At 46.4% G+C, this 22273-nt stretch overlaps 1 protein-coding gene across 2 annotated transcripts in view; it reads left to right on the forward strand.

Annotated features, from left to right (window-relative positions):
- The window catches only part of TRAF3IP2 (TRAF3 interacting protein 2), a 29183-nt gene continuing 6910 nt past the window's right edge, over positions 1 to 22273 (forward strand). The window contains exons 1-9 of one of the 2 annotated variants that reach the window (XM_014964593.1): positions 1 to 35; positions 1618 to 2253; positions 9575 to 9661; positions 9905 to 10660; positions 13769 to 13952; positions 15872 to 16047; positions 17464 to 17552; positions 18805 to 18873; positions 21204 to 21320. In XM_014964593.1, coding sequence (XP_014820079.1) covers positions 9646 to 9661; positions 9905 to 10660; positions 13769 to 13952; positions 15872 to 16047; positions 17464 to 17552; positions 18805 to 18873; positions 21204 to 21320 — 1407 coding nt within the window. In that variant the 5' untranslated portion in view covers positions 1 to 35; positions 1618 to 2253; positions 9575 to 9645. Of the gene's footprint in view, positions 36 to 1617; positions 2254 to 9574; positions 9662 to 9904; positions 10661 to 13768; positions 13953 to 15871; positions 16048 to 17463; positions 17553 to 18804; positions 18874 to 21203; positions 21321 to 22273 lie in introns of those variants that run through there. The other variant, XM_014964594.1, reaches the window with a different exon arrangement.

Here is a 22273-nt window from a genome sequence, read left to right on the forward strand (position 1 = left end):
ACTGAAAAATGCCGAAGCAAGAGTCTTAAAAAAAAGTAAGTGGAAAATATTTTTGCAGGCTTTTGCCTAGCAATCTAAACAGCAAGAGGTAGAAGAAAGCTCCAGTTTCCCTCACAGTGCTAAAGCAGCAAGGGGCGAGCTGAATGTGGAGAACTGGAGAGAGAGTGTCGCGTGCCGGGGCAGGTGGGATTAAATGCTCATTGACATGTCTCCAGGTTTAATTCACGGCACCAATGTTAAAAGTGGAGCAACGAGACAGTGCTTTATTTGAACAGTTAATCATTTGGAAGCAAAAACATTTATGATTTAGTTTTCTGAATATGTAGATGTGGTAGGAAATACAAGAAGCAGCACTTGTTATTGATACTATCTTCCAAATCAAAAAAGAAATATTACAACTCCTGAAGGGCTAGGAACCACTTTTTATAAAAAAGCTCCATGCTATTTGCCTTGCCAATGAAAACACTCATCCTCCACTTGAATATTAATCTGCACTTTCTATGACAGGCCCAATATGACGCATCACATTCAGCTCGTAAATAATGTACAGATGAGATACTAACTTTAAAGAGTTCAGAGTTTGATCCGGCTTTCAGTGAAGTCAGTAGGAAGACTTCAGAAATATAAAACAGGCCTTCAGAAAGCAATTAGGATGGCCGCAGTTTTGGGAATGGAGGATTTTGAAATGCTGAAATAAACTTGGATATCTGTTCTCTAAGCTTCCTAATCCAAAAACGAGTCACTTGATAGCAGTTTCTACAACATTGAGGGAGAGTACTTAGATTTGGGTTGGAACTCAGCTTCGCTTTGAAACCCACCCAGCAGACATTGCTCAGGCTGTGGGGCGTCTATACAATCGTATTTAGTGCTCGGCTTGGGGGCAGGCGCTGCTCTCCGCTGCTTGAATTTTCCCTCCAGAAATAGGGGCAGCCATTCCCTGACAAGAGGAAACAAGTGCTCGGGTCACAGCTTCGCCTTATGACCACAAAATGGGGCTGGCCGAGCGATGGGTGCCCAGAGAGGGCCCATCCCGGGGGGCAAGGTGCCAAGCAGGGGAAGGCTGGAGGAAGGAGAAGCGGCGGCACTGCCCGAGTGAGGGGCTCCACGGTGGTGGTTTAGATGTCCCCAACCATGCAGGCTGGCCAACCAAGTGTTAAGGCAGCCCACGGGTGCCAGGAAGACGAAGGGCTGTGCACAAGTCGCAGCCAAGTCAGCCTCCTCCTAGGGTTAAACCCAGAGCTGTAGGCTCGAGATCAGGAGGAGCGTCTTGGCCAGGAGACATGCCGAGCCGGGGGGGGTGAGGAAAGCGGCCATGGACTGGGACACCCAGCTGCATCCAGCGGGTGCTGCTGTGGATGGGGCCTGGCATGGCGCCCGTGAGGCAGCCAGCATGGCGTATTGGGGCTCATGGAACCCCACTGCGCCATGCCATCAGCACCAGCATTACGTAAAGGTTTCAGCTTGTAGGGAAAAGCCAGTTCCTGCTGCTTGAGGGCGTAGAGAGAAACTTGGAAGTGCCTAGGAGCCTAACCTAAAATAAAAAAAAATAATTTAAAAAAAACACAAAACAACAAAACAGACGAGAAGTCCTTTTTTTTTTTTTGGTTCTTTATATAGTTCTTCCACCCATCATGTGATTGTCTCCAGCCCCCTGAATCACAGCGGGTTTAACGTTTGGCAATGACGGCAAGCGCCCGAGGACTTCAAGCAAAGGCTGCCTTTCCCGGCGAGGCACAACCGCCCGGGAACCGCACCGGCTTTCCCCTACGGCTCTTCCCCCGCGGGGCTCGGGCAGCGGCGGCCGGGCTTCCTGCGAGAGGGGGAGCCGCCCGCCGCCCGGCCCTTCCACGGAATTTTGAGCCTCAAAGTGTCACTGCCCTGTGGAGGCTTTTCCCGCCGCTGCGTCCCGCCGAGCCGAGCCGAACCGAACCGAGCCGAGCCCAGCCGAACCGAGCCGATCCGTGCCGAACTGAGCCGAGCCGAACCGAGCCGTCCCGATCCTTGCCGAGCCGTCCCGATCCGTGCACGCCTCTCCCACTTCCTGCTGCAGAGCCAGTTCTGCCGCTTACCTGGGAGAGGCGCGGAGGGTGTCGTAAAAGGAGGAGGGAAAAAAAAAAAAATTAAAAAAATTAAAAAAGTAAAACCCCGGCCGGCTGAGGAAGGAGACCCGGGCACGCCGAGAGAGCGACGGGGTGCGCAGGAGGCGCGCCAGCCCTCCCGCCTGTCGTCGGCCACCTCAGCGCCAGCCTCAAGGTAAGAAGTGTGGGAGCCCTGTGTGGAATTAGCTGTCGGCCCACTTCTGGCTCTTGGTAGGGGTTGTTTTGGTTTTTTTTTCTTCTCCTTCAAACTGTTGTCTCGTTCCCTCCCTCCTTCCCCCCCCGCCCGTTCCCTTCACTTAACGATAGCCTGAGTTTCACAGATGGTTACAACATGTTTCAGCCATTTCGCTGCAGTTTTGTTGGGTTTGGTTGGTTTTTCTGGATTTTTGTGTGTTGTTTTTTTTTAAAAAAATCAGGAGGGTTTAGAGGGTAAACGCTGAGAATGGACACGCCTGGTGTCGAAATGTTGTCCTGCCTATTTACGTAGCTGCCTGGCAATGCCTGGCAGCCGGGCCTGGGCCCGCTCCCGCCCTGCGCGCCTCAGCAAGCTCAAGGTGGTTTGTCAGCCCATGGCCTTCTCCTTCTCCTCCTCCTCCTCCTCCTTCTCCTCTCCCGTCCCCTGGACAGGCCCACAGACCTGGCAGGGAGCGGTGGCTGGCAAGCGTGGAGAAAACAGGGTCGTAGGCCCCACTTGCGCCATCCCCTGTGGCACCGGGATGGAAACAGTGGGAGAGAGCCGGTAGTATTTATTTTTTAATTGGAATAAAATCAGCCGTATAAAGCCCGCTGCCATGTCTACACGGTAACCAATTGTTTTAGGGCATGGATTTTGCAGGGCTGGTGTTGGCTGGGCAGCGGGAAGGGCAGATCTGGGCTTACTGGTCCTCGACTGCCGCCGGGGTCCACCAGACCAGGAATTCCCATTCCCTGCAAGCCCCAGGCGGGTGGGTTCGAGGGCTGGCCTGGCTGTGTCCCTGTCTTCTCGGGTGGGTGGTGGTGCCCTACCGCCACCGGACGGGGCTGTGAGCCCTGCAGTGGGTGATGCTGATGATGAGGGTGTGAGGGGCGCAGGTGGCAGGGCTGGTGGCCCAGCGAGCGCTCGCCCAATGCCTCTGGCAAGTGTCTGCAGGTTGTGCCGCTGCCTGCGATGCCGTCAGCTTCCGAGGTCAGGCTTGCACTAGCAACATCTTGAAGCATGCCATAATTTTTATTTATTTTTTTTTTTGTCATGGGGTTGGGTTTTCTTTTTGTCTTTCTAAGGCAGGAAACGAGGCATGTGCAATTATGTTGTTCGTGTCTGTTAGTGCCCTCCACCCCCAGCAGCGGCTTTTGAAGTTTGGCAGAGGGTACATGTCTGAAGGATATCTACATTTCTGCACGTTTCATGAAAGCAAGTGAGGGAAGCTGTTCTCACGCCAGCTGAGGGAGACACATCAGGTCCCCCAGGCTTCCCCACGCCCTCCCACCACTCACGCACCCCACAGCCCTCGCACTGCAGAGCGGGGAGAGCCGTTAGAGACAAGGGATACGTCAGCTGGAGGTTCTCCCTTATTAGGAGCTGGAGTCTCCAACATAAGGCACAAAACTATGGGAAAGCAGGCTGGGGAGATTTACACCTCTTGGGGTAGTCCCCCTGTCCAACCCCATTCAGCCCCAATTTTTTTGAGGATTTTAAGATGTTCCTGGGCCATGGGTTACCTCAGTTTGGGGATTATTCAGTGCCTATGGGAGTTTTATCAGCATCAGAAATGGGTGGGAAGTAATCTCTGGAAAACAAATACATTTTTAAGGATACCTTAGATCATTGCAGACATTGTCGTATTTCACAAGTACTAGAAAACTGCCTACATGTGAGATGCCTGTTTGGATCCTGTTTGAGGGTGTTGCACTTCTAGTTTCTTACTACTTGTTTGCTAGCATTCCTATTACATGCATTTCAAAGTCTACATTAAAGAGGCAAAAAAATATCAAGTCTACTGTAGTCTTTGCACCATGGATTGTCCAGTGACAGCAACATTAATGCTGCAAAAGGGAGTGTGATGTTTGCCATGCAGGGAGGGTTGGAAGTATGTTCTCCTGGCGTATGTAGACTTTCATGCCATGGCTGCAGAAAATATGTTAAACATATAGTCAGTGCAGAAGAGGAATGTCATTTTCATATTCTTTTTCTACTTTTTCCAGAAGTCCTAAGAATAAACATTACCTGCCCTAGAGGGCTTAAAATTTGGGCTAGGAACGTGACACATTGCCTTAGTCTTCACTGTGAGGGTACCCAAGGGAGAGGGTAAGCGTCTGTGATGACAGCAGCCCAAATTCTTCATGGTGAAGTGTGAAACTCTGGAGCTTGGATTTCCTTGGCTGTGTTTATTTAGGTTATAGACCCGAAACAGTTCCCGCATTTTCACTTGCTTTTCCTAAAAGGATTTGTCTCTGGGGTTTTTCTTGAGGAAAGTTGTGTCTAGTGTTTCTGTCGAGCAAGCTGCATTTAAGGCAAGTGTACTTACACACTTAGGCTTATCTGAGCCCATGACAGCAGCATTTGTTGAATCTCAACTTGTGCATCTTCGCGGCAGCTTGCGAGTTCTGCATCTGCTTACTCCCATCCTGCAGATGGGTATCAGCAGCACCAGGGAACTTAACGGATTCAGCCAAAGTACACAGGAATTATTTGGAAATCAAGAAATTCCTCCCCATCCCCACCCCTTGTGACCTCAGCTTTGCCTTAATCTGTACCCGTGCCATTTCAGAGATGCTGTGACTGGTGAATAAAAAAACCAAAACCTTCCTTTGTGCGTTGTGCACTAAGGAAGGTGAGGTTTCTTTCTCATCTTAATATTTTCATTTTTTAACAATGTAGACAAATACAATTTTGATTCAAAGAACAAAGGTATTTTCCCCTTTTCTGGAGGTGACGGGGAGCGTGGCTATGCTCGTGTTGCAGAGTCTCTCTTCCGTTTCTTCACGACAGAAGTTTTCTAATCAAAAGCAGATAGATGGTTTGTGTGTGTTTTGGGACAGCGCACCCTGACAAGTGCTGGGAAACAGATGAAGTACCTGATAGATTTCGCAATCAGCAGCAAGAAAGCTGCACAGATGAGCCCAAGCCCAACACCCACCCACTCCCTGGCCAGGCCCTCAGATGTTTTTTAGGGGAGTTTGGCCCTTGCTTCAAATTTGGGTGCTCAGGCCCATCTCTATCGACCTGTGGAAGAATTTGTTCCCCTTCATTTATGCTCTCCCTGCAGCTTCCCAGGAGCAGCCGTTACCAGCAGCGGCCAGCTGTGAGCAGGAGCAGGGGCAGAACCTCTCCAGGTGTAGGGAGAGGGTTTCTGGGGTGGCATTTCTTCCCAGTGTCTTGGAGCGATGAGTACCCACCCAGGAAGGTTATTTGCTTAATTAATGCACGTTACAGAACTGGATGTATGAGCAGAGGAAGGAAGAGAAGGAGAAAGGGTGGTTTAAGGAGTTCCTTTGACATTTTTGAGAGCAGTCCAGGCCTGGCTACTCTGTCCTGTTAGGAAGGGCCTCTTCACTTTATTACAAGCAGGAATATATACAACAACTCCAGCTGGTTATCAGTAATCTCTTGCATAGTCATAGGTGCAGGGGGGATATTAAATTCTCTAAACTTTCTGGCAATATCAGGATCTGACTTGAAGCTGCGGTATCTTTGGAAATGAGATTGGGCACGATCTACACTCTCCAGCGGTCTCCATACCAGAAAAGGGATCAGGCTACAGGTTTCTGAGGGTATTTCAATATGCTGAAACATTCCTTTACCCTAATTCTTCAACACAGGAGACCTAAGCAAGTAATTTTTCTGTCCTGTGCATAAGCATAGTTGCAGGATACTCTAACTAGAAAAGACAAAGGAAACTTAATGAAACTCTGCAGCACGAGGCAACATAAAATGCTGGAATAATGGGCTCAGCCTTGGATCTTTTTCCGAAAGCCAAGGATCTTCAGCAGAGTAGAAACAACATCCTAAAGCACTGCTGTCGGAGGAGGATGTTTCTGAATTATCTGTAACATTTCCAGCAGTGGGGATTTCTCTTGGGAATTCCCATCCACATACCACTGCCAGCATTGCTCAAAACAGCACGTCCTGGGGTTAATTTAGCCTTGGGGCCACCTCTACAGACAGAGCTCTGCTGTTGTAACAGCTTCGATCTCTGACGAGGGCTACTGAGGGAGGAGGAGGAGGAGGATTAAGTCACTTTTCCTCCTTTTTAATGATGTGTCTGCTTTAACACCAAAGCCCTTGGCCCCTCGGTGCTTCCCACCTTGGCCTTCCAGGAGCAGGGGCTGTGCGTGGGTATCAAAGCTCAGCTATCTTGAAGCAGGGTCTAAGCAAAATCATATTTTAAAAAACCTAGAGGTTTTTGCAGGTAAAAACAATGGTGATGGAATCAGGTCTCACTTCTAACCAAATTATTTTTACTCAGATATTTGGAGTAATTTTCATAAAGTTTAGCTTACGTTACATAGGAAGGAAATAAGGCTGTCTTTTAAATGTTGAGTTGAGTTCTTGAGAGATAAAGAGGCATTTATCCTTTCAGAGAGCTAAACTAATAGGAAAGACGTTTTTAAACTATTCTGAAGTAAACCATTTGAAGAGTTTGGTAGCTGATCGTGTGCAATACAGTTTAATGAAGTTTTAATATCCCTCCTCCAAAAGGTAGAGCAAATACACTAAACAACAAAGCTGAAAAAAACAAGTCTGAATTTTTTCATTAGGTTCATACAATGTATGCATGATCAGTTTCATACATAGTCAGTTGTTAGCAATGGAACAACAGAAAAAAAAAAGGTGGCCAAAAACTTTGGAGACTGTGGCCTCCAAAGGAATTTAGTAGCTTTTAAATCCCACCTGACACCCAACTGAAAACCTACTGAAGTCAATTGAGAGATTCCCATTTACTTCACTGAGCTCTGGACTGAGTTCTTGGTTTCTCCCCAGAAATCTGTTCTTTTTGTCACGGTGCTAAACTAAAAGCACTAAAGAATAAAGAGCATCTGAATTCAAAGAGTTTTCTAGCATTTTGATCTGACTACTTCAGAGACAATCGAAAAAGCACCTGAGCGTATCAGGCATTGCAAATTTGTTTCTGAAAAGCCATGTTTGGGTGTTTGCTAAGGATTGTATGTAACGGGGTGAGATGCTCAGACAACACGTGTGGCCGCAGAGTTGGAGCTGTACCCCGGTACCCCACAGCTGAGCTTGTGCCTCCTGAACACCAGGATGAATTTTGCACGAGGAACTGGTTCACTGGAGATGCTCAGCAGGGGGGAATAAGAGTTTGCAAAGTGATTTGTGCTGCTCAAGTGTGCGTCATTCAGCTGATGAGCAAATGGAGAGAGACATCCACAAGTCCAAGCAAGTCTGAGCAGGCTCTTTGAGGCCAGATGATCCAAGGGTCAGGTTTACAAAGCTGTTGAGATGAGCAAAAGGCAGACGGCTTGAAGGGAGCTTGAGACCTGAGCTGCACAGACACTTCTCTAAGCAGGGACCGCTCAACAGCTTTACACCCTGTATCATGTACGTCTGACCTTGTGCTGTACCATCCCACTGAGTCACCACCGCAGGGCAGTCGTCATTTATACTGCTGTCTGACCAAAGGTCCCAGCTAAATGACGTTTTGCTGCAGCCGTACAGGCAGCGCAGCGCAGCACAAGTCCCTGTCATGGTCCTGTGCTGATTATGAGGGCTTGAAGGTTTTTCCCTTTCCCCATCACATCGGTGATGATGGTCAGAGACCTGTGACTCAGCGAGCAGGCCCGGCACTAGGGATGTGGTGTAGAGGAAAAGGGATGCAGACCGCAGGGAGAGATGTGTGATGGTGGTGGTGGTGGTGAGCTGAACCATCAGGATTTCTAAGCCCTGGTGCTTGTATGGGAAGGAGCTGGTTTGGCACCAGACCCAGCGCTCTCACAGGGGGAGCTGCAGCTGTCAAAGCAGCAGCGTGTTCACTGTGCTGGTGCAACTAATAGCTGCTCTGAGGACTTGCCTACATGGGAAAATTTACTAGTGTAATTATCCCACTGTAATTATCCCAGGATAACTCTCCCTGTGGATGTGCTTATTACAACATAGGATGTGTATTTTGAATATATGGTAAATCTTCTGCATAGATGAGTATTAAGTTACAGAGGAGGAATATTTACATTAAAGCATGGGTTTTATCCTACTTACCAGCAAATGTTACACTCAGAATTTTCTATGCTAGAGGTGCTTTCAGGGGGGACTACATGTCATTTGAACTGATCAGCGTGAATGTAAAGACTCACTCTTGCCCTATAGCATGGGGCACATCATTTGCTTTTACAGAATGGCTGTGGGAGCCAGGCTAAATGTTGGGACACTGCTTTATACTTCTCTGTTATCCCGTTCAACTGTTCTTAATGCTGTGGTCTTTTGAATATGATCTTCCTTTCACCTTCCTGTACAAGCTACCATGACTGAAGTTGGGAGAAATCCTTGGATTGCTAAAAGGTCCTCAAATGTGTTGTGATTTTTACTTTCTTTACCAGACTTCCAAGCCAGGTTCTGTTGCCAACCACTGTCATTCCCATTGCTGGAGTTCTTAGTCCATTTTTCTTTGATAACTCTCCTACTTGGGATTTTAGCTTTTCCAATGTGGTAGAACGAAAATGGCTGGGGAAATGATGAGCACCGAGCTTGTTGCTCTATACTCCATGGTAACAGACAAAATTTGCTAGTAACAGACAAAATTTGCTGGGAACAAGCTAATCTGCACTCCCTGCAGTGGCTGCGCTTCCTGAAACCCCCTCACCCTTCACCCATCACTGCTGCTGTCGTTCTCAGCAAAGGTGGAGCAGAGGTGTCCATCATCAGGGTTTGCTTGGCTGGACCAAACTTACTGACAGCACCCCAAAAGGAAGTGAAAATTTTGATGTTTGGGCCTAAGTCAATTCCAAAGGAAGGGGAAAAAAAATCCAAACTGTAACTAACGTCTCTAAAATTGTCTTTTAATTTTTCAATAATTTGAAATAACAACAGCCATGTGATAATAGGCTGGATAAAATGGTTTGATAAAATAAGCAACACCACTTGGAAACAAGCTTTGGAGTTGAAATTACTCAATTAGGTGTGTGGTGAAGTTTAGATCTGAGGCCTCAGGGTAGAGCTATTATTTAAAAGACCAGAGTAAATAATTGTGAGTGATTGTATTGCCTGGAATATGCCCCAGCCAAACCTCCAGACCAAAGCAGCCTGCTCTTTTGTCAGGTGCAGAAATTACCTCTGAGAGACAGTTCATGTGCTTTTTCCCCCTTCTAGTCTCAGCAGGAACAGTAAGTTCCAGAAATCCCATAAAAGCATCTGTTTTGCTCAATGTGATTTCCAGAACTCTAACTGATATTTCTTTTCCAGTCTCTGAGATAGAGTTATTTTGGGATTATTGCCTGTGTGAAACTGTACCATGTTCACAAGAGTACTTTCTCTTGTTTTCCAGTTTGCTGAAAAATCCTGGCTTTGCAGTGAGGCAGCTGACTCTCGTTTCCGGTGCGACTACAAAACTTGGAAATGGCCTCTGTGTCAGGTTAGTCCAAATTATAACTCTGCGCTAGCCATACTCCAGCTAATTCTCTACTTTCTTGCTTTGTCAAAATTCAGCTGGACCTTTCTTGATGTTTTCTGCCTGTCTTTTTAAAAAACGTAAAAATATAAAGAATACACATATTGCTCTTCAGTATTCCAGCTCACAGTCCTTGAGTGAGGACTGACGACAGGCATTTGTCTGTATGGCTGTCCATCTACAGTGTTTCTTCTCCCACTTTTTTAGGCACTTTTGTGGGTCGAAGCATACCGGTTGAAGTGGATGAATCCATGCCGTGGTCCCCATTTCCTGAACAAGTCTTGGAAAACACTTTGCAGCCTTCTGGAGAGGTTATGGAAGATGATGAGTCCCACAGACCGTGTGTCTCTCAAACACCTCAGCCTGTGGCCAATTCATCATGCCTCTGCAGAGCACCAGCATGTCATCAGTCAGCACCATCCGTGGAGTCAGACAGCAGCCTGTGGTCAAAATATCCTGATCCTGATGGAGATGGACGCTTCTGTTCCCCTGGTGAATCAATAGCTGGAGTAGTTCCCTCCAAGAAGCATCTTGTAGCTATGGACAAACCAGGCACGCAGCCAACATCACAGCTTTCAGCTGACACTGGGCATAACTCCAGTAAATCAGAGCAGAGCTTGTCTCAAGCTCCTGAGGACCCGCTGAAGGAGAGCAGCCAAGGGAATTCTCGGCCACAGCAACCCTCAGGAAACAGACTCCCAGCAGAGCTGGGGACCGTGGACACAGGGTACAACTCCCAGTCACGAGACATCATGGGCATCAGGCAACTGGAGCCTCCCTTACCGCTGGTGTCTGTGCTGAACCCCCAGGACCTCCCAGGACCGCTGATCTCCAGAGAGTTTTTTGGACCTGAGGATCAGCAGTGCCCTATGTGCCAGCACCTGCCCCATCCCAATGCCTCCTTGCAAGCCCGCGGCTGCTTTGGGCACTGCTGCCCGGCGGAGCAGCACCCTCAGGGCCCATGTAAGTAGCACCACCACCCACCCCATAGCAGGTTTTCTGGGTGTATCACAGCCATCACTCATCAAGCTGTTGTTTTCCTACTGTACTTAGTGGCAATGTACAATGTGCAATTATTAACCTTTTTAATCATCTAGCTGCAGTCCATTTTTTATGTCCAGATTTTCAGGTTATGCAGCCAGACTCTCTGATGCAGAACCTCTGAGCCAGATAGAAAGTGAAAGAGCTTACAGTTCCCATCAAATGAAGGCTAATGATTTTGCCTAGAAACTAGCCTTTGTCGGTCACGCTGAGCTTACACAGCCTTCTCCCTGCTGTTATTTCATATTCTAGTCATTTCCTTCCTCCTTGCATCAGTCATTCAGCAGCCTCCTATACCAACTTAATTCCTGTTGTTTTCATAGATTTCCTTGCTCCCACTTGAGTCCCCAAAGTTGGGAATTTCCTGCCAGAATCGGGATGGGAGTTTGCCCTTGATCTCTGTAAATAGTATCTCCCAGCATTATGACCAAACTCACCCATGTGTTTTATTTCTATGAGAAAAGAGCGTGACATCCATCATCCTCATTTTTTTCTGTTGTCAGCTGAAATGAAAGCTCATTACTTAAAATGGAGCCCTCTCAGCTGCTGGTGAACGCTGATGTGACTCTGTCAATATGGGTGTTTTGGCTCTTGGAGACTACAATGCAGTTTACAGCCTGCTATTAATTAGTATTCCTTTTCAGTCTCTGAGATTTTTATCTGTTGTGAAGTGAGCTTTGAACATTCAACAGCAATATCATTGTTTTAATATAATTTATATTACATTAGACTCAGGAGACCCTGACTCGTTTTGGGCTGGCTTTGTAATAAAAACCTGTATGCCAGTTCTGATAACCCTTTTTTTTTTTTTTAACCTTCTGTTGACTCCACAGCATTTATATTACATTTGTTTAAGGAGTTTTGTCATTCCAGCGATGTGCTATAATTAGATATATGAAAGAGAGAGGGTGTCAGAGCCTCAGTTTTTTAAACCTCTGATCTTGGGACTTTGTAAAGGGGAAGGGGCTTCAGATGAACTTTCATCAAAGTCTACAGCTGAACATTTGCAAAATGTCCTCTGGTTTTCTTTTCATATCTTCTCCTTTCAATTCAGCTTTAAGCACACAAAGAGCTGGTTGCACAACACCCCTCGCTATTTACCTCCTCCACACGCGAGCACAGTGAGAAGTAGGACATTTACTGAATGAGGCCATTTTGTTTTAAAGCAGGAACTCTGAAAGACTTTCTTTAGAAAAATCACTACCATTTCAACCATATCCAGAGGGCAAAAAGAATAAAATAAACTCAGATGGCTGGAGCAGATTTGGTCAGGACCAAGAAGCTGGCAACTGTACTTCTGTTTCTCACATGCCCAGTACAGTGTAAATCACCTCCTGACAGCTCCTTGCCTTTCAGATAATTGGGCAGTGGCGACCCACAACAAAGCTCTGCACTTTGTGTGTTGCAACACGCCTCTCCCAGGGAACAGCAATTGTGCCTGTAGGCTCTAAGCTGCCTCTGGACACCTGCTATTTGAGATACAACAGCAAAACTGCTTCTGAAGTCAAAGAAATCCTCACAGCAATGCTAGGTGCCCAGGGACCATTATTTCAGATATGTATATATGGGAGTTACTGGTGTGTGCAGGCTTGCACGCGTGGCCATGCTGTGCTTCCGAACGGCAGTGGCTGCATCCATGACAATACTGTAGCATCGGATAGATCCAAAGGAAGCTTGTGAAACATTGGCCTAAAACCCTGTAAACTAATGTGAATCTCCCAGAGCCCTGTCCCCTTCCCTAGGGCTGGTCATGAGGAACCCATGAGAAGACCACAGTTACTTCAGTTTTGTTCTCCCAGCCTCTTTCACCCTGTCCTGTTGCAAATATTTAAGACGGGGAGTAGGAACATCTCCTAAAACGATCTCAACAAATACAGTGTTGCCAACTCATATTTTCATCAGGAATCTCTTTGCAATTGTGGGCTGGGTTGGTGTGTGTTTTTTTTTTTTAAAGTATCGGCTCCTGGAATTGGACTATTTCATCAAAGCTTTGTTTTCTTCCTTTTTTTTTCCTTCCCCTTTTGAAAAAAAGATAAATTACTCCTCATGCCTGCTAGAAAAAGGGAAGCATGACCCCCAAATAGCTAAAAGGATTTAAAAAAACAATCAGGGGACGACGAGGAGTGTTTGAGAACTGCAGCTTTCAGAGCCAGCTCATAACACCATAATCATGCAGTGCTAATAAGCCCTGCCAGGATGGACTTTGATCTGTGCACAGCAGCTTGAAAGTGCACAGAGCTGCTGCCTAATGAAAACTGCAAGCAGAAAGACTGGGGGGGGGAGGGAAAAAAGTAGTTTTCCCCATTTGGGAAACAAACAGCTTCCATTGCATTCCGTTCCAGTTTATGCCAACAGTTCCACTGCACGTTAGTTATTAAATAGCATTATGTGTGCGTAGCCAACAACGATAAGGTTTTTCCGAATTACTTGAGCAAAATTGTCACTTTGGGCTTCTTCCCCTGCAGCCTCCTGGATGGCAACAGGAGCAGCAGCAAGGCCTTAAAAGGTCACTTAGGCAGAAAATTCATACAGGGTGAAGTAACAAACCAAGAGATTATTTTTTCTCTTTTCATTTAGAATAATCACAGTCTGTTTAGCCCTAGTGTTGCAAACTGATTTGTTCCAGGATTTTGCATCTGCTTTCATGAGAATGTTGGGATGATTCATTTTCACAAGCTATTGCCAAAAAGAAATTAAAAAAAAAAAAAAAAAACCAAACCAAAAAACACCAAGGCATGGTAAATGCAGGGAAAAGCAGCCCTGAATGTGTAAGTATCAGTTGTCCCAACAGCCCAACACGGGGTGGGGATCTGAACCATGCCATATGTGAATGGGAAATAGTAAACTTCAGACTGTAAAACATTCCTTAATCTGGCTTCTTTCAGACCGAGATACCTACAAATGCCTCCAAACTGCTCCGTTTCCCTAGACACGAAGGAGGACTTGCCTGGAAAGGAATAAACACAAACTGAAGTAAAAAATATATTGGCTGAAATGATACTTGCTGCCTTTATTTTCTCACCCTTGCAGATGGCAGAGCTCCTTACCAACATTTGGCACACACATCACAACCTCCTGTTCCTGGACTGTGCATGAAAGTTGTCCGCCTGGCCCAGCAAGTCGTCCCAAATTATTCAAACCTTCGTGCTCCCAAGGGCACGGGAGAGCGACCGCCCCACAGGACGTGCTCCTCCCCTGCTCCTCCTCGATTCCCGTAAGTACGCCTCAGGGAGGTGGGTCGTGCACAGTGGAAGCTCCTCTGATCTGATTTTGTGGGCTTTCAAGCAATAATTCTGAAGACTTGTAACGTTAGCATGCCCAGGCTGCAGGGCTACATGCGAGATGCTGGGTAGTTTTCTTTCTTTGCTATTTTACACCCAGCAGGGACCTGACCTCAGCCTAGAGAACTTCAAAGCTGGTTACCCGATACGTTGTTACAGCGCACCCTGAAATGCACCCATTAAGGAAGATAAACGCTCAAAGGTTGAAGGGATGAAGGGTTGAAAAAGATCTCAGTTGAAATCTTAGAGCTCTCCTGCTAGAGAGCAGAGGTGAATTCTGTGGCTAACTGCGGTCCTCAGCTTTACGGTGTCCCAGCCTGGCACACCTCAATCATTGGCTTCCAGTGATTTCCTTCTTATCTCTTCCGTAGTGCAGAGAAAAAGGGAGAAAATCTCATCCATCACCAATAGACATCTACATTGCAATTTGCAGTCTTTTCCTGTGATTTCTCATGTAGTAATAAAGCACCCTATGTCTAGTGCTTCTCGTCTGGGGCTTTTTGACTGGCTTTCAAATATTAGTTTACCAGGTCAATAACAACTGGGAAATAGTACCCAGTCAGGGTTTTCTCCAGACTTGGCCACCTGAAGCCAAATTGAAGCTTCAGGCATTGAGCATCTCTGAAAAGCAGACTGTCCTTATTTAATGCCACAGTACCTTTAGAGGTGCTAAACTTACAGGCATCCATGTTTGAAAATGGCCACTTACATTACATGGTCTTGGCAGGAAACTGGGAGAACCGGGGGGACAAAAGAGGGCAGATGGCTGAATTGCTGCATCCCTCAGACCTTTGAAAAGTTAGGGACTGTGACAGAAAAGTGACAGCAAGAGAAGGTAGTACCTGTGGCAGAGTTAATTGCACTGAAGGGTTTGTATGAGAATGTAAAAGCAGTGAGGAATAGTGGGTATCCTTTGCCGTAGTAAAATTTAAAACCAGACTTCTAATTTTTGGTGCGTTTGTTAGATAAGGTGAAGTTTTGGGAAGATCTGTAAATTAGCCACAGGGTAGATTTTTGGTGGCGGTTGATGAGGGATGTGTTGCTTTTCTCGGTACTTCCTTCCGCTAAAAGAAATCCAGAATATGCGGGGTCTGTCCTGCGGCTGCACGGCTGGTGTTTACATGCTGATTCCAGGAACGGCAGTTATATGTTGGTAATATTTGCCTATAGAGTATTTTGTAACAGAAAACATCTGTACCAAAATGAATAAACCAAATCTTAATGTGACAACAGAAAACATGCTGTGACCAGCCTGTCATCAGTCATTTAAGGAAGGCAAAGGAAAAAAGGAGAGTGGGCTTGATTGACTAAACATCACTGCTCTGGGGAAAAGCACTCGGAGAAACCTAGCAACTTGTCCAACAGATTCAGCCCAGCAGATGCAAAGCACACATCACATAAAATTCTGTATAGGTTCCCCTTCCTATTGACTTAATCTGTGAAGTGTAATCAGACAAGAACTGCTAAGATTCTTAATGGGAGGAGGTTACCCAGGTGCCACCCGACTCCTGTCCGTGCGTAGCGGCATCCTCACCACGGCATTATTTCTCACTCAGAAACAGCCTTTGCTTCTGCTAATTGCAAACTGAACAGCGTTCAGCTATGAGGTGCATTTTCTTCCTGTGGCTAACATTGCTTCTGCAATAAATTGTCTTATGGTAGACTGGCACCAAGGTATCTGTTCAAAAGATGCTGTAATAGCTAAGTAGAAATGCCGAGCCAAGTGTTTTTACAAGAACTTGTCTTAGCTAGTATGCAGATAAAGTACTTAGTTTGTTAGTAAAAGGAAAAAATACGTGAATTTTACATGAAAATAAGTATTTTAACAATCCTCACTTGCTTTTCTTTGTAGAAACCAGTTATACAACCAGCTACCTAATGGTCAACTGCCCCCCAAGGCATGTGGCCCCGATGAAGCTTGCTGTTGTCCTTCTGACAATTTTCCATCTCCAGCTGCCGTCCCGAGACCTCTCAGTAACCCTGCAGCCAAGGGGACTCTGAGAACCAGCAATCTGCCGGAGGAGTTGCGTAAGTGATTAGCAAATTTGTTCTGTGCAAGATTGTGAAGTACAGCCTGACAGCTTTAGGTGGGAAAGCTCCGGGGTGTGTGGGGGGGAAGGCAGAGGGAACGACACTAAGACACAAAGACAACAACAAAAGAAAAAACCGAGTGTCATCACATCTGTAGGGTGTGAGCGTTTGTGTTTGGTGAGATGGAATTATCCCCTTGAATCCTGAAAACATAATTGTCATTAATTGCTTGTTATTTTGTTTACAAAAATAAGTACCATTTAGATTGCTTTCATGACTTCTTGCTAAACAGGATGTCCCTTTGAGGCAGGAGGCACTGAAACTTACAGTAAAAGACTAATGACAAACAAAGCCCCGGGGATAAAGCATTTCTGCCTGTCCCAAACCAGACAAATATGTCAAGTCTCGCCCTCAGTTTCTCCCTGACCTGGTGAGTGGTGAGAACTTTGGGCCAGGAGCCCACGCTGAGGGTTGAGAGCAGCACAGGCACTGGCTGAGGCGCTTCCCCTGCCACCAGCACCTGAAACGCTTGCACCCTTCAACTCTTATGGGAAAGTCAGGTTTCAGAAAACTGGCTTCCTTCTCAATGCCGTGCTGGCTAGCGGGTGAGAAATACCATTGCTAGGAACCCTCCCCATCTCGCCTGAGTTTTTGATTTTTCCTTTATTCTTCATTTTGCACATCACTTTGCAAATCCAGGGAGTTGCTTCCCTCTGGCTTGTAGGAGCGAGCTATGACACTGGATAGCACTCTTGGGTAGACCCTGCTTTATCAGTTAGTGTGTCCTAGTTACAGGAATTACTGGATAAAATCATGTCACTTGTGATATGTGCACAGCTGGTTTAGATTAGCCAGCTGGCTTGCCCTGGCCTGCAAATCCACGATTCTTTTGTTAGTAAGAAAACTCCTTCCATGATGGCAAGGGCAGCTGAAGACACTGCTGTCATCAGCCATCCATCCTGCCCACCCAGGGGGTTAAGGTGAGGCAGTGCAGCTCACGTAAGGGCTCCTCATCAGTGAGGTCTGGAGGAAAGCTGTGCTGGTCACAGCCAGTGCAGGTGACACGAGCTCTGCGTGAGGGCCCCAACCTCGTGTACACCAAAGGGCTGGGAAAGAAGCAGCTCCGGCAGCAGGGCAGGGCGAGCAGCAGAGTGATGGTATCTTCTGCAGCTTCCACGGGGGCACTTGCCAGTGGCAAGGCAGCAGGAGCTTAAATCTAGAGCAAGGCTTCTGGATGGGGGGGTTAAGTTCAACACCAAGCCACTGCGCTAACCCGCCCCATTTTGTAAATAACCCACAGAGACACAGGTGGGCAGAACCCACAGTGCAGTGGAAGAGGAAGGCTGTGAAAGTCTCACCTTCCAAACGGTGTATTCTTGTGCATAGAGTATTCATACGGACTCTCTCTCCTAGGCAAGGTCTTTATAACCTATTCAGTGGACACAGCGGTGGAGGTTATGAAATTTGTGAACTTCCTGCTTGTAAATGGATTTCAAACTGCTGTAAGTATGGCTTCCAGAGAACATTACTGTCAACCAGGGGAGAAAAGAAACATATTTTTTTAGAAGCAGAGGTGATACACCATCCATTTAAATGTTTTCCTGTTTATCATTGCACTTTGTAAGTTAAAGAAGATACAAATATAATTAATTAGCCTTGGCTCTAAAAGTTGTAACTTGAGTGATTTGCCTTTTAGCTTTCTCATATTTTAACCGAATTTTATGCTTTAAAATGTGTTTTAATGATGACCCTGGAAAATTCCATTTAGTGGCACCAGATACCAGATGGGCAATAGTATGAGGTTTCGTGATCTATTCTGTTAACATTGCCTCATATTTGATCTGTAATATCAATATTAAAAAGGTCAAATTTCATGTTCATCCCATCCCAGCTTTTTTTTCTGCAATGCTATTACATCGTTGGCTCTTCAGATGTGAATACCTTTCACTAAAAAATGATCTAAAATCAGTGTATTTCACACAGCTTAATGAAACAGCCCATCTCGTGGTTTCATTTACTTTGTTATACTTTTAAAGGGGCTTCTAAAATGACTGGCATGAAAAGCTCTGTCCTACTGTCTAATCCCATAAACCATCTGCATTTTCATTTAACTTCTCGTGACTTTGCTTCATCATAAGGGCCCCCTCTAAGGGAGCCAGTCACAGAGGATCTGGGGTTCAGTGTTCATCAAAATCTTGATTCATATTTTGGTACTTCAAGTGCATATGCTGTCTGACCCCTCAACCTTCACTCTTTGGCTTCAGTTCAGGAAAGCATTTAAGCAAGTGGCTATCATTAAACTGAATGAGACTCAGTGGGGGGCTCTGCACACACTTATTTATTTTCATGAATCAAAGATTTTTTTTTTCCAGAGACTGCAATTATAGTTCTCTCCAGCAGTTCTGTACTATGGCCAATTCATAAGAAAGCTCTGGGCACCATGGAGGTAGGAGTAGAAGGCTCATTAATAGCACCTTTGCTGGACAGGCAATTCTTGGGGCCTGCTGCAGAATAGTAAATATACCAAAATGGCCCCAAAGCAGGGAAACAAATATGCTCTCTACTTTCAAAAAGGGAAAAAGAAAGAACTGAGAGCAGAGCATGACTCTTCTTGCAAAATCGTGGAGAAGTTAATACTTACTCCATTGGTCAGGACCATTGATTGGGTGTGTTAGAAACTGGAGAAGAGTGGGTGCCACCAAATGGGGATGAAAGGTGAAGGGGTGCTCACCACAGACTTTCATTCTCTTGCAGATTGATATATTTGAGGACACGGTACGAGGTATTGACATCATTAAGTGGATGGAGCGCTACCTAGGTGATGTATGTAACGGCAATTTAACCTTGTTCACGGCAGAGGTGACCTGAGGAAAATGGTTGAATTATTCTAATAGCAACCAGAGCAGAATCAAAATGCAAGACCCTACTATGCCTTTCCCTGCCCCTCCTGAAATGGCAGAGGCCTTGCAGAGAGAGCGTAGGCAAATGTTGTTCATTTCTGCATCTTATAGTCCCAGAGCTCTTTCTTTAAGAAATGAAGTACGAGTCCTGGCATTCCTGCCAAATTCCAATGGTGGCTGTTACATTCAGCCTGAAGCTGCCATTGGACAAGTTGTTCCTCCATCTCCTTTTGAAATAGTGGGGTTTAGCTGTGTTTGGTTGAAATGGTATCTGTATTTCATCCCAGGCTGCATAGTAGTGGCTAATGTTCATCCTGCTTCTCACCTGTAGCGTTGACGTTGCTATTTAAAACACTAAAGGGTTCTTCTGGATAAACCATCCCGTGTGTAAACTGGAAATTGGTGTTCTGTTATTTGAATGATAGATTTGCTCTCATCACTTTGTATCTCTCTAAGCAGTGAAATAGAGATTAATATTGCTGCCAGTGCAGTCCCCCCAGCAGCAACTTCCTCTGAAGTTCAAAGGAGCAGTGAGTGAATATCTCCTTTAGGATCAAGCCAGGTGTTCCTATTATACCAGCACAGCTGGACACAAACTGGCAATTCTGTGGTTTGAGACATGCCATCGTGGGCTGGTATCCTTTGATTCATACCTTGCTGGGAAGCCACTGGGCTTCTCACTCACTCTGGGCAGTTCTCCATGGTTTGGGAACAGGACAAAAGCGGGGCTCTCCCCAACAGGAGCGAGGAAGATCAACAATCTGAGACAGCACTACACAGGTTTCCTAAAGATGTCGAGCAGGACACCTTAGCTCAAGTACACTGCCACCCAGGCGTGGTACTGCTGCGTGCAGAGCCAGCCTGGGGCCTCTGCTGTGCCAACGCAGTCATGCATTTTGGGGCTTTCATCAGGTCAAGTTAGGCTTGGGTTCACCTTGTGTAATGGAGGTACTGAAACTAGAAGCCAGGGTGAGTTTGCTTTTGCCAAGAGCATCATTATCAATTAAAATACAAATTGGCAGAACTCCCTTGGGATTCCTGCATAGTCAGTGGAAGAGACCAGTATGTAAGGAGAGCTGTTCCCTGCCTCTGCATGAGGGTCCTTCTCTGGCTGCCCGACCCAGAAATGTCTGCTTTCCTCCATTGACTGTAGAGGCAGTTTCTAACTTCAAAGCCTTTACATGTGTGAGGAAGAAGGGACTGCTTGGACACAAGCAGGGGGATGTGTGCAACCAGGCATGTCTCTGCGAACACTTAACATCTGTAAGTGCTTACATGCATGTCAGGCACAAGCAAAAGTAATTCTGGAGTATGTTAAGTCGGTGTAAGGGATAATGGCTCCTTACCATATTTGACCCTGTGGTGGGGCAAATTCCCTTGATATTGCACAGAAGGAAAGAGTTAATTATGTGCCAGGCTGACTATGAGCCACAAAGTTGGAAGCCTTACACAGCCTGACGTGGTGGGGATGAAAGACAGGCCCTAGGTAAACACAAGTAGGAGGCTTTCATCTGCCGAGCCTCTTCACTGGCCCACCCTTAAGGAGGAGAGACATTTCCCAGCTATGAAGGATGGCTCCTCTGTGGAAACCTGAGCTCAGAGGGGACCTGGGATTAAAGAGGTCACAGGCAGGATCTGGGCTGTCCCAGCAAGGTGAGGAGCCTTGCCTTCAGCCCACTGTGGCAAGGTGGGACAGAGTCTGTAGGTACCCCCTAAACCTGCTCAGGGCATCCACAACAGCCTACCTCTCTGTACAGCCATCTCGCTGAATACCTCACTGCTAAGGAGATCAGCAATAAAAGTTGCTGTTTCTGTTGCCAAGAGCCCTAGATGTAGAGAACTGCCTTAGTGGCTTTATGTATAAAAAGCCATCGATGGTTAAATAGATGCACTTTTACATAAGCTGTTGGAAAACATTTCGGTCTGAATTTGAAGATAAAACTTTCCTGTGTATGTACATAGATGCTCTACACTGATAAAAAGTAGCTTTTTATTACAGGGATTCCAACTGTAAACTGGTAGCTGCTAATATATCTCTTGACATTTAGATTTTCTATATTATGAGATCTTGAGAAATAATGAGGGGAATGAGTGTACGAATTCTGCTGTATTTCCTGCCAGAATGAATGAGATCCTCTCGTGTTTGCCAAGAACATGGAGATCACTTAAAACACAAACTGGCAGATTTCCGATCTGCCTCCACCAAACACGCTGCGTTTCCCAATTTCATAAAAGTGCTTTTCTCCCTAACAGAAGACGGTGATGATAATCATAGCAATCAGTCCAAAATACAAACAGGATGTGGAAGGGGCTGAATCCCAGCTGGACAGGGATGAACACGGCTTACATACTAAATACATCCACAGGATGGTAAGCAAGGACAGGCATTTGCTGTTTTACAAAGACTCTGTCTCTTCTTCTCAAAAGACAAATCTGTCTCCAAATGGCAGGTTCTTTGCTTTGTTTTCCCTAATCCCCATAGTTAAACACCCCCCTTTGGAATTCATTAATCCTCCCTCTCATCAGCTCCGTATGCTCATTAACATCTGCTAAGAGGTTCAAGGAAGAAAAATCCTATTAAACATGCTCATCTTATTCCTCCATATTCTTTATTGTTCGATGTTTTTTTCCCTCCTTCACCTCCTCCAGCCCTCGTTGGCCTGGTGTATAGCCCTGAGCACAATCTTATCTACTGCTGCCTGACCTTCCTCCCTGTAAACCAGCCCCCATCACTTTGGCTGGCCTCTAACTGAGGTCTTTTCTGGGCCAGCAGTAAAACTGGCTGAAAGGTGGAATTGCAAAGCAAAGGCCAGAGCTGCAAGGAGGAGGGGGCCTGGAGGTGCAGGGTGGTAGGGGACCAGGGGTGTCACAGACCTGTCACTCATCTCTCTAGTCTGCCATAGGACAGACATTTAGCCCAGGAGAGCCCACAGAACTGTGAAAAATCATTCTTTTCTCCCTCAGTTCCCAGTTTGCTGCCTTTCTCACCCTATCACCCATCTGATCCCCCAGTTTGATCCTGCAGCCAGGCTTCTCAGAAGCTGTCACCAACAGATGAGCTCTCAGAAGTACTTTGCTCTCCTTAGCACCCCTGGGATGCCCACGCCTTGTTGAGCTGGTGTCCAGGGACAGGAGGGTCAGGCTGAGTCCCAGCTTGGACATGAAGTGGGGATGTGGGGGGACATCCTGGGTCCCAGCTCAGACACAGAGCTGGCCTCTGGCTGGATTCTGTCAGCCCTTTGGAGCCTGAACCAGGGGCCTTAGTCCTGTCAAGCTTTGTCAGTTCTAGATGGATTTCATGGGATTGCAACTGCAGCTAAACC

This window comes from Calidris pugnax, unplaced genomic scaffold (assembly GCF_001431845.1).
Source record: "Calidris pugnax isolate Ruff unplaced genomic scaffold, ASM143184v1 scaffold219, whole genome shotgun sequence".
Lineage (NCBI taxonomy): Eukaryota > Metazoa > Chordata > Aves > Charadriiformes > Scolopacidae > Calidris > Calidris pugnax.